This window comes from Calonectris borealis, chromosome 1, assembly GCF_964195595.1.
Source record: "Calonectris borealis chromosome 1, bCalBor7.hap1.2, whole genome shotgun sequence".
Classification (NCBI taxonomy): Eukaryota; Metazoa; Chordata; class Aves; order Procellariiformes; family Procellariidae; genus Calonectris; species Calonectris borealis.
The window spans coordinates 55340177-55357249 of NC_134312.1; the positions used below are offsets into that span (position 1 = coordinate 55340177).

Below are 17073 nucleotides of genomic sequence, written 5' to 3' on the forward strand. Positions count from 1 at the left end.
TGTGTTTTGGATTTAGTATGAGAATAATCTTGATGATAACGCACTGATATTTTACTTGTTGCTAAGTAGTGCTTACACTGAGTCAAGAACTTTTCAGCTTCTCATGCTCTACCAACTGAGGAGGCTGGAGGTGCACAAGAAGCTGGGAGGGGACACAGCCAGGACAGCTGACCCAAACTGGCCAAAGGGATATTCCATACCATATGACGTCATGCTCAGTATATAAACGAGGGTAAAGCTGGCTGGGGAGCTGCTGCTCAGGAAGTGGCTGGGCATCGGTTGGCGGGTGGTGAGCAACTGCATCATGCATCACTTGCTTTGTATATTCTCTTACCATTATTATTATTATTTTATTTCAATTATTAAACTGTTCTTATCTCAACCCACGAGGTTTTTTTTTCCACTTTTATTCTTCCAATTCTCTTCCCCATCCCACCGGAGCAGGGGGAGTGAGCGAGTGGCTGAGTGGTGCTCAGTTGCCGGCTGGGGTTAAACCAAGACAGCACCAAAGAAATGAGAGGGTATATAATACATAGGGGTTACTAAGACTGGTTATTCATTTTTTCCGTGCTTGCATTGTTCTTGTTCTGTAGCAAGTGTTGCACAGTACCACTTACGCGAAAGGGGAACGCAGCAATCTTGTAAATGCAATACGTAAAATGTCTGTTAATAGTGTTTGAGTATTATACAAGTATGCAACCGCACACTATCAAAACATGTATTGCAGCCCTGTGAAATTCTGTTTGTGCAAACTGTGATCTCGGTAAACTGCTGACTTTATTGCATTATCATTTTAATTTTTATCTTGGTAAGAGAGGACAAATACATTTAGTACCTGGTCAAATAAATTTTCATGACAGCTTTGCAAGGCTGGAATAATTACTTCAATTTTGTGGGAGTTACTGTATTGGAAAAAATAACTGTTAAGGAGTGATGAGTCTGACACTGAAGCAGTAAGTGACTGAAATATGCTCAAAAATTTATTAAAAAAAAATTTCCACAGCTGCTTAGACGGTGCTTAGACTGTAGTTTTGTATATGGATGACTAAAAAATTAATATGAGCCTCATAATTATGCATACAAACACAGTATCACCATCCTTCCCACACACACCCCATTCCCAGAACATATTTTTAACATCGCTCCCCATAATTTAAGATTGATTTTGCTATTATATAACGCCTTGGTGCGTCATGTGTGATTGTGGTGGTGTGATGCTTCATGGATTGTCTGTTTTACAACCCCCAGAATTTTTTCTGTTTTGTTACTGTAGAAGCTGTTAATAATAAAATTTTCAGCACTGTGTCAGTGTGCCACACATAATCTTCAGAATTTTGATCTTTACTACCCTGGAATTAATTTTTATTTTCCGCTGTATTCTTTTGCTGTTGCATTTTTTTCCCCTTCATTTTTCACTTTTACGTACTGAAATGTTTCTTTATGAAAAGCAGGTGGCATTACAATGAATGGCTTTGTTATCGCTATGTGATGAACTGAACCATGGCGTTATATAATACCAAAACCTTTTTTTAATCATATATGAATAGAGGAGTTCAGAACTTTCTTCAAAATACCAACATTTACCTTTTGTTTTTCATGTGGTACAACACTTGTGCATGTTGGTGTGTGTATGTGTGCAGTTATATAAAATGATGTAACAGGTAACGTTTTCTGTTCAATTTGAGTTTTAGAGATTTCTTTCCCAGTTTTCTTCAGTAGCTTGCCATTGACATATATATGCTGTGATGTTCTAACTACTTCTGTGTTAAATCTCACAATTGTAGTTATGGTGGAAGATACCTCCTTTTCTCAACATCATGTCTATCGTATGTGCTTTGGTCTTTAAATTCAGTCTCCTTCCTTGTGTTTGTTTTCCTCATGGAATTGGAATAGCTTTTTTCTTCCCCATCCCCGCCCCGGCCCCTTTTTTCTTTTTCTTTTCAAAATTACAAATGATGAATCAACCTAATTTGCAGCAGTGCTGCAAAGTTGCTGGATAGCAAAGCTAAGGTGATATTCTTTCTCCCACCACAGTGTATTTTACAACAGTGTGAAATGGTCTCAGCCTGTGGAAAAACAGAGCATAGCACATAAGATAGTAGCCTGTCTCAATGTCCCTACTCTTCCAGAGGCAGATGAGGAAACTGCTTCAGAATCACACCAGAGGCAGCTCTTCATTTTATTGCAAGGCTGATTCATGTCTGATTTCCCTTTATTAATTTACTATTGACTAGTGTGTAGGTCAATTATTAGATATTGGAGTCAATGGCATATGGGATATAATGATAGTCTTCCAAAAGAAGGAAGGAAGTTCTTAATTATGAAGTGTTTGCATTGCTTATATTGCAAATCTTAATTGTGACTTCAGATTCAGGTGACTCTGTTCACTGTATTTATGCATTTTTAACAAGTTCCAGGGTTCTTATTACCTCTAAGGACTCTTTTCCTATGATACTTCTTTTTTGAATTTCTATAATATACATATGGCGCTGGTTCTAGAAAGTCACTGCGTAGTTCTTTTCTTCCTCAAGGAAAACTGTATTGTTGCTGCTTTTTCCTAGCACTTCTGCTCATAAGTATATCTTTTTTTGCCAGTACGTCTATTTCTCAGTACTTTCTTTAATTGTTAAAAAGACTTTTGTGGGATTGGAAGAAAACAGATGTTATGTTGTCATAGTATATGCAGTGGAAAATGCATGAAATTCTGAGTGTAGGTCACTTTTACCAATCCTTTGTAGAAAACCCTGAATTGAAGTGTAATTACTGTAATATCATAGACATTTTATGTAAGAAATTAAAGCAAGGTCTGTTTCTAGTATTTTTCATGGTAAAAAAAAATTATAGATCACTTTTCAGCAAAAGTTTTGCAGCTAGCAGAACACTAGAAATACCATTTTCTAAGAATTTAAGTGAGAAAAATGCACAAATCTGAACAGTTGCGTTCATTTTAGACACACTTGCCATTATTTTATCTTCCATATGCACTATAAAGCAGTTTACACTTAGCTAATTAAGTGGTGTTTAGAGAAGGTTATGACTTAGCCTGTTTCAGGACTTACCAGGTTTCACTCAGATATTTGAAAGGGATGAGGATTTACTCTTGGTTTTGCCCCTCTTCTAGGGTCTTTCAGTTGCTGCTTCCACAAGTTATGTGCTTGGCATTAAAATACTTTTCCTTCTTTTCCAGTTGCCAAGTTAGATGCTTGCCTGGGGCATTTGGCATGCAAACAGCGCCCAGGGATAGTTATATATGGGTAAATGCGGTAGGTGTGGACATGACTTTGCAAACTGAAGAAGCTGGGGCAGAGGGCCTGCAATTTGACAAGATTTTGTTTAAAGAAAACACTTTTCAAAACAGATCAAGATTGTAAATGTGAAGTGCTGCCTTCTTGGCTGGCTGTTTCAGGAAAAACGCACAACACTGAATGAAGATAGCAGAGTAGCATTACAATACACTCGCACCATCCTTCCGCATTTGGGGTGGTGCATGCTCGGATGCTGCTTGGCTTGTAATTCTCTTTTCCCCTGCTGCCTTTTTTCCTCCTCCTGCTTCCTTTTTTCACCTTTGTTTCTGCTCTTAATCATACCTTGCCATCCTCTTCCCCCACTTCACCTAGTGTTACGCCTTTCAACTCCAAGTTGTGTGCATCTTCTACATTAGACTTAAGTATGAAATGTTCCATTACAGAACACATTGTTTTTATGCAAAATATATTAATGGAAGTTCACTGACCAGATGAAGAATAAAGGTGTGACTATATTAAAATTAGGAAGTCGGGAAAAGATGAAGTCTTGTATTTTTCTTGCTTTCTTCCTAAAAATTTTTTCTTCATGTTTGTATTTAAAACTGGCATTTCAGAGTAGGATTTGTTGGTTTAATTTTTAATTTCATTTTTAATATAATTTTTTCATTGCATTGTTTTGTGTTAAGTTAAAATTGTTATACTGCCGGCTGCTATGTGAAAGCAGAGAGAGATTTAAACTAAGGCAGCTCAGATACAGTTGTGGTTAACCAGTTCGTGATGTTATACTTCCAGGTTGTACAAAGTTACCTCATCAGCTATGGATAAAACAGGTCCAAAATGGCAGTGTGAATGACAGTATTTTGGAGGATTTCCACTTACTTGGAGCTTAAAGGCATATACATTAACATCTGTGAGCTATTAAGAAAGATGGAAAAGGGAGTTTGGCAGTTTACATTTATTTTAAATCTCAATGTAAACTTTTTTCTGTTTGATCACTAGAAACTACCCAGATGCTGTTGTAAACAATCAGATTTAAGTGCCACTTCTGGTGTTTGGAGACTGGTGCTCTGGTTCTGACACATCATGAAATGGTGGTTTTGGGGGTTGTGGTTTTGTTTGCTTTGGTTTTTCTGTAACTGTGATCCTTAAGTAGATAGAGATTACTTCATATTACTATGGTTATTTTGTTTCTGTTCGATCTTATTTGATATTCTAAGGTGACTGAATCTTCTGTTACTCAGACTTGCTAGGCAATATGTGAACTAAAGCACCAGGCATATGTTTCGGGTTCTCATTAAATGGTTTTAATTATTTCACTAGTGTGACTGTACTGATGAAAAGGTGTTACGATTGCATCATCTTGCTCTCTGCAGAGATCAGCTGAAGTGGGTTCAGGTTCTTGGCTTCCTGTGTTTGGAGAAAACAAATAGCAGACCAGAATGCCTTGACTTTGCTAACACTTTCCTGTGTTAGCAGTTTCTGCCCAAACGCTTGCTGAAATCTAATACTGGGAGCTGAAAGACTTGTACTCTTTTCAATTTTTGACATAAATGTGACGGTTGTTTATACATGACTGAAAGTCCAATGTCAGGCTTCCTTTTGCCTTCATCAGGGCAGCAAGCCGCCTGAACCTGGTTTCTGATTTTGCTCAGAGCAGCATGTCCGAATCTCCGTTTCTGATGTGTGACATGGCAGTCTCCTCCTCAGAATCCCATTCCCGTCTATTTACAGAAGCAATAGCAGTTGTTTCTCTCTAGCCTTTCCTCAAACATAGCTCTTTTGTAAACTGGAGTTTTCACAAGTCCTTGTAGCAACAAAAATTTCCCTGAGAGAATTTCTGAGTAAAATAGTCATGATACTCAAAAGGGGTGGTTTTATTTTCTTGATTGGTTGGGCACAGGATTTTCTGAAAACCCGTTTATTACTTGCTTTTGGCAGGGATGATTCCAAATGGTTCCATTTGTAGGTCTTAACCATTCAGGTGGTAAGTGACAACACTCCTACACCATACCCCCCTAGGTAGGAAACACAATGTGCAGCATTTTCAGTGTTTCAAGTTTCCCTAAAATTTTCCTGTACCTCTAAATTTCATTCAAGGGAGGTGCATGGTCGATGAACTAGGGGAATCTAGTTGGGAAGGCTGGGGAGTCAGGACTTCAGGGTGTGCTGTGTGTGGAGTACACCATCTTCTTGGAGTAGCTGGAGTGTTTGCCCTGGAACCGGGACTGGGGGATGTACCACAGGGCACCACGCAAAATGCTGCCGTGCAGATCTGCAACTTCTAGTGTGGGTTGTGGAAAGAACGAAACTACTTATGGGTAGTTCCTGTTGAGAAGATTGCTACCAGGCTGATTGTTTAGTAGAAAACCTTGAATAGTGTGGCTAACTACAAGAAGGTGTTTCCTCCTGAGAAGTGCAGGTATGAGACCTTGTCGGCTGATTGGATTTATCATTTAATAGTTGCTTGTTTAACTAACTCAAGATTTTGGCTTTCCAGACACACCAAAATAAAAAATACATGCAAGTGACACTTGCTGACTTGGAAATTCAAAGAACTTTCTTGACAGGCACAGTTAAGTAGGGCTTCAAAACAGTTAGCTCTCATACATAGTATTTTTCTAAGAATTTAGATTTCCTTGCAGAGGAAGAATTGACAGGAAATTACTTCAGACTAATGTATTTTATAGTGGGGAGAAATTAATAGCCTAATGTTTGTTTTTTCTTTCTCCAGTTCCTTGTAACTCTCCTCCTCCATTTTTCAATCTGCTTTCTCCTGGCAGAGAGCGCCGTAGTTCAAAATACACATCGTTGACTGGGAATATTATCAAGTTGGAAGGAAATTCCTCTTGACTTTATGCTAATCAAGTAATCATTGATTATTTGAATGTGCCTTTTATCTTAAGCTTCAAGTGGGTAAATTAGCTCATCATACGAAGAAAACTGAAGCTGGAAACTCTTTGAAATTGAAATTGCTCAACGGAGGAATTCCATGGTTAATAAATCCGACAGATGTTTCTCAACGTATAGCAAAGATAAAGTTCCTATAGAGGTCTCTTCTATCACCTGTGAACATAAGCAGTTAGATATTTCTTACTCAAATTGTGTATCATGTAGGTTATTAGCAGAATTTCATCAGTGGCAGCATCAGAACTTAAGGCACGAAGAAATCGGGTTGTAGTAATGCCTAATGAAGAGATCAGTCATGTCAGGCACTCCAAATTCAGTCACCAATAATTTGGACACAGCTTTTGTTTGCATTTAGTAATCATACCATGCCTCTTTTCCCTCTCCTTGCCTATATGAGAATTGTCTTTAGGACCTCCTTAAAGGCTTAGTTTTACCCAAATGAAAGGTCATAGAGCAGATAATCTCAATGCTTAGGCTTTTTGCATCTGTCCCCATCAGACTACACAGAAAAATCTCTAATCTTCCTAGGATTTATCATGTTGGCTTTTGTAAGGCCATGTTGGGCTGTTAACTCTTATGCTTTTTTCCATGTTAATTGTTCAGAGATTTTGATAATTATGTTGCTTTCCAAACCCTGTGTCTGTCTTAAGGAACCTGGTTTACTCTAATCCATAAATAGGTAGCAATTCAGTCCAACAATAAATGATCATCTCTTCTACAAAAGCAAAAAAAACCCTAATTTTTGCAGCAAGTTTAAGGAACTAGAAATTTACATCATTCAAGATTTTTTTTCTAGAAAGTATATTTAAAAACACAGAAATATATAGGACCTCCCCCAGTATTTTTTCCATCACCTAAAGGAAAACGTTGGTGATCCCTCCAGTCTGAACAGCCAAGGGACAGCAATTGATCCAGAAGATAAATTTTGTTTGATGACCTCTAGTTTTTTTATAACATTTAGCTTTCACAATAGCTTAAAAAATCCCTTTATCCTCTCTAAAGAAATGATTGCAAATGGCTTCATATGTAGAATAATAGAATGCTAAAATTTGTGATAATGGATAAAAATACAGTAATGAAATTACTTTAAAAAGCTGGATACAATTGGAGTTTTCTGATGGCTTTTGATGACATGTTTTATAACCATACAGGTTCTAGTGTAACTTTCTCTTTTTCTTACTGTGAAGTCAATTTCTTTATAGGCACATAGGCCAAGCTGTCTCAAGATAAGTAATATATTATCCTGGTGACTGTTCTGTCAAAAGGTTATACTGCACAGAGGAAAGCACAGATTACAATATTAAGAGTCGTAACTGAAAGATACTCTGTAACACCAAATTGTTAATTATTTACCTATAAAATAACAATATGCTACTGGTCACCAGGTTTTTTTTACTCCATAAAAAGCTAAAAATACTTCAATATTTGCTACCGCAGTACAGTCATTTGGTTATTGCGTGGTTTTCAAGTTCTGGGAAATTTGTCTGAAATTTCCTCGTCTTGCTCATTTCATCGGTTCCTTTCTAATAACTGCATCAATTCTGAGACTTCTCCTTCTCAATGTTCAATTCGTATCCCTTTTCCACCTGTGTTCCCTGGATTTGCTTTTGCAAAATGAAGGAGTTTTGTCTTTCAGAGCGGGAAGGTCACAGGAGGCGATTCAGGAGGTGTCATTGATCTTACACTGGATGAAGAGGATGATGGCTCTTCTCAAGGTAGGTGGAAAAGATTTTGCTAGTTGCGGGGGTAATTGAGTTACAAGTATTATTTCATCCCTTGAATGTTAGAAGGGAATAAACTGTTTCTGCTTAGTGTATTTTATTCCTTGGTGTTTCAGTTAAACAGGACTGTTAAAGAATTCTGATAGGCATTAAATAAAAGGAATTCTACTTACTGTAGAACAGTCTTTAAGATTTTTGCCCTTCCCTTAATTTAAGCAATGTTGCTGTCTATGCTTAAATCTGTTAGGCTTGTGGAATAATTTGAGATGTTTGAATTCTTTATTACATTTTGGAAAGTGTTTCTAGATGTATTTCATTTTTCTGTTTACTGACTAATTAAAGACCGTTTAATTGTACAGTTGGTATTCAGGCATTAGATTATTACAGCTTCTAATCTTTTGTTTTGTTGTGTGCAAGAGTTTAGATACCAAATGCAGATCTGTTTTTGGTTCAGGAGTATATGCCAAGATGAGAGTAAATATAGTTGTGCTCTTACATCCTTTGGCAGTGTGGATGCACTTCATCTTTTAAAAGAATACATTTTTTTATAAATCTTGTGTAACTCTAGGCAGGTCTAATTATAATTAGCATTGGATTAGTGAAGAATTATAGTATTTCAGAGAAGTAATAAAAGTCTGTACTTAAGTCTATGTATTGCACTGTCATCTTAACTGAAAAATTGGTATTTCTACTATTAGAGATAAAATTTTAATTCTGCATGGTCTTTAAATGCATGCTCCTGCGCTGCATTCTGAAGTCCAGCCACCAAGAAGTTTGATTCCTCTAAACAACCCCAGTAGCTGTCTCTCTAGCTAGTACATTCAAGTTCTACACGTACATTCTTAATATTCTGACTTGCTCTGTATTTGCATTACACAAATGTAGAAAATCATACTGGCTTGTGGTAGCATTTCTTTCTGTGAGGGAGAAATGTAATGTTACCACCAAAAGGAGTTCATGTGGTACTCAAGTACTAGAGAAGCATTACGCAATTCAGATAGCTGACAGTCTGGTTCTTTTGTCAGCAGAGGATATATGGTGGACACTGGATTGAGTATGAGCCAACAGTGTGTTCTCATTTAACTTTAAGTTAATATTCCCCCCAAATTGACACTAGTGGGACCACACCTGAAATACAGTGTCCAGTTTTAGCTCCCCTTTCCTTGAGTTCAGAAGAGTTGTGGTAGCACTGGAGAAGGCCCAATACGTGGTGTCAGGATGGCGGGGGCCTGGAGTACATGACCCATCGGAAGAGATCGACAGACCATGGCATGTTTGGCAAAGAGCAAACGGAGAGATAATGTAATAGCAGCCTACAACTACTTGGAGAATAGTTACAAAGATGATGGAGCACAACTCTTCTCAGCAGTGCCAGATGATATATCAAGGGGCAGTGGCCATGAACTACAAGTTCAGGAGATTCAGGTTGAGCTTGAGGGGAAAAGAAATCACAGTAGGAAGGTAGTGCACCCCAGAGGGATGGTAGAAACTCCACTCTTGAATATTCTCAAGATTCAGCTGGGCAAAACTGCAACTCATTTGATTTAGTGTTCGTGGCAGTCCAGCTTCAACAAGAGGTTGGACTACAAGGCCACCAGAGGTCCTTTGCAGCCAGGATTGTGATGATTCTGTGAATTGCTTAGGTGAATGTCAGAATAGCATAGGGAATCAAGTTTTTACCACCGTCATCTCTTCTGAGGGTTAGTTCTCAAAAAGATAAACAAGATGGTTGCACTGGCACTGTGGAAAAAAGGAATTACCCTCTGTCAGGTAAGGTTAAGCTACCCAGTCCTATTTAATACTCTGTAAAAGACACCAACAGATCTAAATGGATTTATGGTGTGTTTTAAAATAGCATGTCACAGTATTGTAATGTATTTCAGCTAAACTTTCTCTATCAAAAGTAACATTTTTCAGAGAGTTTTTTCCTCCCTGATTGCATAAAGCATGTCTTCACCTCCCGATTACCATAAAAGATCAACACTATGGTTGTATGTGCAACTATAAGAATGCTTTTCTAAGTACTTTCAGGCTGGGTTAGCTCCTGTGTGTCTCTTCACTGCAAAGCAGAAGCCAGACTCTCACTGATAGTCTGCAGCCTTGCAGATTAGTTTATGTTAGAGTTTGTGAGGAGTCAGTATTTTTCATATAAGCTGTAGAAATGTATGGACTAAAACTCTAATAAAAGCTTGAGTTTCACCATGCAGTGAAAACACACCTCTAGGATTTTGAGCAAGTTTCTTAGGAAATAATTCACGTGTTGTGATAATAACATTCACATTAAACAGAGGAAAAATACACTTCTGACAACTTTTGCGTAATCATAAGCATGTATATACCTTTGGCCAAATATTTTTTCCACTGAACTTTGTTTACAGCAACTGTGGAGCAAGTTTTATTTTGTTCTAGTTTTATTGGTCCGCAACCTCAGGATAGAAAGTACCTCCTGCATTATGGCGTTTACTGCAGTATGCTGGAATATCAGTTCAGTACTAATGCAAATAGAAGAGCAACACTTACATAGTGTTCCCAAGAACACTCACGATCCTCATTATTTTGTTTAAAGCACTGTCACCCACATACTAGGTAAACCTAATTCTGTTACTTATAAAAGGTATTTAAATAGTTGTTAATGTCTGGAGAGAGATGTCTATTATGTGCTTCCCTTTAAATCTCTCCTGGTACAACTAGGAAAGAAAGTTATGCTATTTTGGTAGTATACAACTACAATGTGTGTCCTTGTTGGTTGACTAAAGATTCGGGTTGAGAGTATATTTTAACATTGTGGTAGATTTCTAAACTTGTTCATGTAATCTACTCTCCATCCCTTCCTTTTTCCAATGACGTTTGCATTTGGTTCAATAATTAAAATTAGTATCTGTAATACTGTATACTGAAGTATGCATATATACTTAAACTTTAGGTTAAGAACTATGGAATTTTTAGGGGTTTTATTTTGTGAGGTTGTAAAACTGAAATCAGAGTTTATGTATTGGTTTATGGAAGAGCAAACCTGTATAGACTGTCATCAAGCCCAGTCTTCAGTCATGGTAGATAGACAAAACCCTGTGCATTATTTTTAAGGGCTAATCATGGTTTTGGGGGTGGGGGATTTTTGGTTGTTTTTTGGTTTGTTGTTTTAATTTTTTATAGTGACTAGGGCCTCTAATCATGTGCTTGAGCCACTGAGTTTGGACGCAATACTCCTACAAAACAGAGTAGCTGTCCTTCAACAGCTGTTGGCTGGGCATTTTGAAACCCCACTCCTCTATTTACACAGAAACATGTGTCTCCAACTTCCAACCCCTTTTTTACATACAGCAGTTTGCATTCAAATAGTGCTCCATGTAGGAAGGAAAAAAGTATTACCATCACGCTGTGGAAACACTCACCCGATACAGCCTAGATTTGCATTTCCTCTCTTCTTTATTTTATCAGACAAGCAAGGCACAGACATTCCATAATCAACAACATATGCAGGTTTTCCTGATCATCTTCACTGCCCCACATGTGATTTCCCACACTAATAGTAGAAGTTCTTACCAATTCCTAAATGGCTGATGTTGCACCCTCTACTATCATCATCTTTCTTCCAGTTCTCAAGTCTTAGCTTTGTTCCTCTGTGGTATTTTGGTCCACCTCCATACTGGTAGCATCTTCCAGTTCAGTACGCTGACAACTGAATTTAGTGCACACCTTCTGATGTGTGCAAAAATTATTAATGAAAATGTTGCATAACATTTGAGAAACTGTGGTGTTAATTTCTGTTCAGAACAATTGTTGTCATCCTTTTATCAGAGTCATCTAGATACTTTTCTGTCTGCAAGTATCTTGCAATACTTGTACAGTCCCCTTGCTGTCCTTTTTATTAAATATTTGTGTGGCACACTGCATCAAATTATTTCATAAAAATACTAAAACAACTAATAGATTTAGCTAATACTTATCCCCAGTCTAAAGTGGATTTGTAAACCAAGATATGCAAGTTAACTCTTGAAAACAGCCATGTTCCACTTTTTTTTTGCATTTATCTTTTTGTAGGAAAAATTATTAAATATATACAGTATCATTTATTTATTTTATAAGCTGATTTATCTAATTAACAAATCTCCATTTTTCTGGATCGTTTTTTGTCTTATTCTTGAACATGCATTTTGTATGTTTGCTGTTCTGTAATCCCATTATACCACTTCTGAATTAGTATGCTGATTAAAACTCTTTCCTGCTATAACTGCAGTGTTGTAGGCCCATTTTCTGGCATGAAAATCAGCCTCTCTTCTTTTCCATTTTGTGTATTAGATTTGGAGCTTTGCTTACACCTCCAGTAGTAATGATTTCCACTTTATGCTCATTTCCATAAATCGAATTGTCCTGTCTCCTCCAGGTCCACATTTTTAATAAGTATGATGCTGTGTACATTTAGGTTAAAATACAGGAACAGTTCCAATGCTTAGTCCTGTGCTTACTATGTGCCCAGTCTTCCTGTTTTCCTTGCTGATTTTTTACTTACATAGCTAAATTAGGCTTTGCTATTTGTTTCCATTTATTTGGTGACGTCTAGTTGGTTATCTTCCATCATTTCCCGTGGCTGGTACAATCCTGACCTCGTTTCCAGCAACTGGGATCTCCACAGGGCTCTTGATTTGTCAGGGACAAACGAACTTGCTTCTGTGCGAGATTAAAACCAAAACCAAAAAAGCCCTCACATTTGTCCAGACTCATTTTTACTTGAAGTACATTTTTACAGCAGTAGTGTGTCAGGGTTTTTACTAGTTGGATCACAAGCACATCTTCTCTAGGTCATGACTCGGAATGCACTCGCATCACTTAAATTATCCAATGGCCGTTGAAATGTGCATCAGTCTGTAAATATTCAAAGTAAACAAGTGTATGCGTCTCTGTAGGAATCTCTTCAGAGTCAAATAACTTGTTGAATACTGGGAAATCTCTCACACTGATGCAAAATAAAAGCAGCCTGAATAATTTCAAAACCTGTTAGTTGATGAAAGAGCAGGAAACATCTCACCTCTTGTTTTCAAAATGAGCATCCCTTTACTGCTCCTTTTGTAGACTTTGAAAAAAGAAAAGAAAATCATATTTTCATCAAATAGCTTCAGTGAAGTAGATCGGCTTTTCAGTCTACAGAAAGACAGAATTGTATTTAATTTATCATACAGCAGTTTGTGAAGGGTACTGCTTCTTCAAGCTATTAGTAGCTGGTGTTAAAGATGGCTCGGTGGGACCATCAAAATAGTCTCCAACTGCTAAAAAACCCAACATTTTGAGCTACATTACCATTAACCCTGTTCTTAATGCTTTGAAATCTAGTTAGTATACTTGTCGTGGTTTAACCCCAGCCAGCAAAAATAAACGCCACGCAGCCTCTCGATCACCCCCGCCCCGGTGGGATGGGGGAGAGAATCGGGAGGGCACAAGTAGGAAAGCTCCCGGGCTGAGATAAAAACAGTTTAATAATTGAAATAAAACTAAGTAGAACAGTAATAATAACAGTGAGAACAACAACAATAACAGAATACACAAAGCAGGCAATGCACAACGCAACCGCTCACCGACCGCCGACCGCGTGTGACGAACGGGGGGCGAGCCCCCCCCCCCTTTTTTATACTGAGCATGATGTCACATGGTACAGAATACCCCATTGGCCAGCTGGGTCCCCCACCCCGGCTGTGCTTCCCCCTCCCGGTGCAAGCATCACCCAGCAACAGCCAAAGCATCAATGGGCCATCAACGCTCCTTTCACACCGAACCCAAAACACAGCACACCCCCCAAGCTACTGGGAAGAAAGTTAACCCTGTCCCAGCTGGAACCAGGACAATACTTAATTGATCGTTTCTAAATGTGTTCTTCAATATATTGTTGATATGTTTTCTCAAGAGTAAAATATGTATTAATATATTTTTTATTTTTATATTGTGTGCTCTTTTACTAAATCAGTGGCTGCTGCATGTACAATTTTATTAGGGCAAATCTTTTTTGAATGAGTGGCCTTAAAACCTACTCTTTTATCTTGTGTTTTTTAGTTTTTGGTGGTGCCTTCTCTGCCCACTACTACTCTAATCTAGCTGAAATATCCAGGCAAAAGCTGCTCAATTCTTCTTTATGCAGCTTGTGCACAGGCTTGATTACACACAGACTTGCACTCAGATGAATATTTTATGTTGTCACAAATAAACTAAAGCAGGAAAAAATATTGCTGTAGTAAACTACAGATGCAGATGGTATATGTCACTTCTCACAAGTCAGTCAGTCATGTTGAGGAGGGTGTCAATGTGAGAAAACAAATTCTCTTTTAAAAGTTTTCTATAAATAATAAAGCAATTCCCCTTTTTTAAGAAAATAGCATGAAAATTCAAAACAGCAACAAACAGGGCTGACTAACAGATTGAAAAGAAGGAGTCAGCAAATAACAAAAGGATGTAAGCAACAAAGGTAGACAAGATTTATTTAGGGAGCTCTATCAGTTTTCTGAAACAAATTGAATACAGCAGCGTTTAGGCCTTTTTAAGGTTTTAGGTTATTCTTTTTTTAATAGAAACTTTTAAAGACTTCGGCACAGTGTTCCATTAAATTCAGGTTTCCAAATTATGCTGAAATACGCAGACTTCATGGTGATAGAATGAAACATTACCGGAGTTTGGGAGGGGGAAAAGATTGAGATGATGAAAGTGAGGGGAATTGAATGAATTTTCTACAGTTTTGTCTGCAGAATGAGAAGATCCAAGAAATGTCATGCTAGGAAATACTCTTTGCTAATCTGTGAATGACAGGGGGGAAAGAAAGATTTAAAAACTCTGTGATGTTTTAATTTCTGTTTGCTATTGTCTATAACTTTATTTTGTTTTAAAGCAGACGCCAAGAAGCAGAACCAGACACCTGTTACAGGATTGAGCATATCCACCCAGCCCTTGGCTCGACCCTTGCAGCCTTTGCAGCCTTTGCAGCCAAACCCTGTGCAGCAGACAGGTGTGCCAACAAGTGGACCTTCCCAGACCACCATACATGTATTACCCACAGGTAACTTCATTTTATATCCTCATGTGAATGCAGTGACTGCTTTTTTTCTTAAACTAGACTCTTGCGCATTCTACATTGTGCTAATCTTCTCAGATGAACGTTCGCAGTGTTTGTGTCACTTTTTAATCTTCCCTTCTAGTTTGTTTCCCATAACTTTTTTTTAAAAACTGATTAAGTGAAAGGAAAAGATAGTCCTGTTGGTTTGGAAAGAATTCAGGATCAAATTAATTCCATGGAGAGGAAGAAATCCTGCTAAGGATTGCACTTGGTAATTAATCCTTTTGGCAGAGTGAATGGCAAGGGTGACATTGACGTTCCATCCCTAGTTAAATGTTATTTTGTCTGCAGTGTGATTTCCCCCCCCCCCCTTCCCTTTTCTTTCTAACATAAAGAAACATAGTTCCTCTTTTTTTTCTTTATTTTACTCTCTTCTTCTGTAGATGGTTTTTGAAGGCATTTTGTTGGCATTGGAATTGTCTTATAACTGATCTGTTCTATAGACTCTTTGGTGGTGGGTTTTATATTCTCCACAGCTGTGCTTACATTCAGGACCACCTTCTTTTTTTATTTGGGGGGGGGTATTACATTTATCTTTTCTGTTTGGAATTTGTATATATATTGGCATTATTATTTCAGGTGAAAATTACTGTTTGTTTAGGCTGTTTTCTCTTTTCTTGCATTATCAAAAGCAGATAGAATTTCACAGAGACAGTTTTTATTTTGCATGGCTCACATAAGTCAGTTTTCCAAAGGAGGTGTGTACTCTGGAATAGGCGTATCAGCTTAATGTCGCGGAATTCCATTCTAGGTTGTGGTCTGTCTGTCTTTTTCTAGCTCCGACAACAGTGAATGTAACTCATCGGCCAGTGACTCAAACTGCTGCAAAACTTCCTATACCAAGAGCCCCTGCTAACCACCAGGTGGTCTATACCACTCTTCCTGCACCACCAGCTCAGAATCCTGTAAGAGGAGCTGTCATGCCAAGCCCAGGCTTAAGGCCAGTCAACCCACAGGCTGGAGGTAGGGGATGCTTGCTTCCACGCACATTTTAGCACGATACAGTTTGGTATGTTCTAGCTGATGGATGTGGGGTTTGTTTTTTTGTTTTGGGCTTGTTGTTTGGTTTTGTTACAATACTAGCTCAAATTACAGAGGTTAGGGGTTTTTTCCCAGCTTACAGACTTGAGAAAATCTTAGGCTATGAAGAAATCATTCCCCCTGCAGCTATGCAAACGAGGAAAAACTGGATTTAAGTCATCTCAGGCACCAGCTCTGCCAATTAAGCATCTCTGGATGACATGTCCAATACTTTACAAGGTAGCAGAAGGTAATGTGATGAACACCACTGTTTTGTGGAAAGGTAGTTAGAGACCATTTTGTTATTATTGAGTAAGATTAAAACATAGAAGTACGTAGTAAATCATGTTTGATTTCCTGTCTAAAAGTTACAATTATATCAGGCATCCTGATGTAATTCCTTAACAATCTCTGATGTCCTGTGCCCAGCAAATTTTCTTATTTTCTCTAGGCCTGGACAGATGAAATTTCTCACCAAATGTATCAGAAATTGATGCATGCTTGAGTTTCCTTGACTAGAGATGTCAGCAAGTTCATCTTGACTTTGCAAACATGTAACTGGTATCTTCCCATAGCGCTAAACTCATTTTCTGAAATGAGTAGTAGATGCCAGAAATAAAGATCTTAAAAGTTAAATGATAGTTTATATTTTGTTATGAAGTGGTGGATCTTTACTGCCTTGTTTTAGCTCCCCACAATTTTTACACTATGGTTATTTTAACACCGTTATGTTAAACATAAATTTCCCTGTTCTAGTGCACTGAGTATGAGCCTACTTTTGTGACATCCAGGTAGTGATTTTTTTAGACACCATCTGTATAAGCCAGACTCAGAACATCGCATGCTTAAGCCATGTAAGACTGTACCTATGTAGGTTTGTGCAGAAATAATTGATTCATTGTTCTGAAATGATAGTTTTTGGAAAGGAGAATATCCACGTTTGTTTGTAGCAATTTAATTCTAAGTATCTCTTACGACTGGATTCAGCTGCATTGCCATAGTCTGTGAAAAAACATCTGTGCTAGCTAAACAGAAGTTGATCAGACAGTTCTTGAGCGATCTCTATGAAATGTCAGGGTGTGAGGAA

At 37.9% G+C, this 17073-nt stretch overlaps 1 protein-coding gene across 6 annotated transcripts in view; it reads left to right on the forward strand.

Annotated features, from left to right (window-relative positions):
* The window catches only part of ATF7IP (activating transcription factor 7 interacting protein), a 116162-nt gene that overhangs the window by 89525 nt on the left and 9564 nt on the right, over positions 1 to 17073 (forward strand). For 3 of the 6 annotated variants that reach the window (XM_075153208.1, XM_075153219.1, XM_075153228.1), the window contains 3 exons: positions 7789 to 7867; positions 14745 to 14909; positions 15744 to 15929. In XM_075153208.1, coding sequence (XP_075009309.1) covers positions 7789 to 7867; positions 14745 to 14909; positions 15744 to 15929 — 430 coding nt within the window. Of the gene's footprint in view, positions 1 to 7788; positions 7868 to 14741; positions 14910 to 15743; positions 15930 to 16082; positions 16237 to 17073 lie in introns of all 6 variants that reach the window. The other 3 variants (XR_012674099.1, XM_075153199.1, XR_012674098.1) reach the window with 2 other exon arrangements.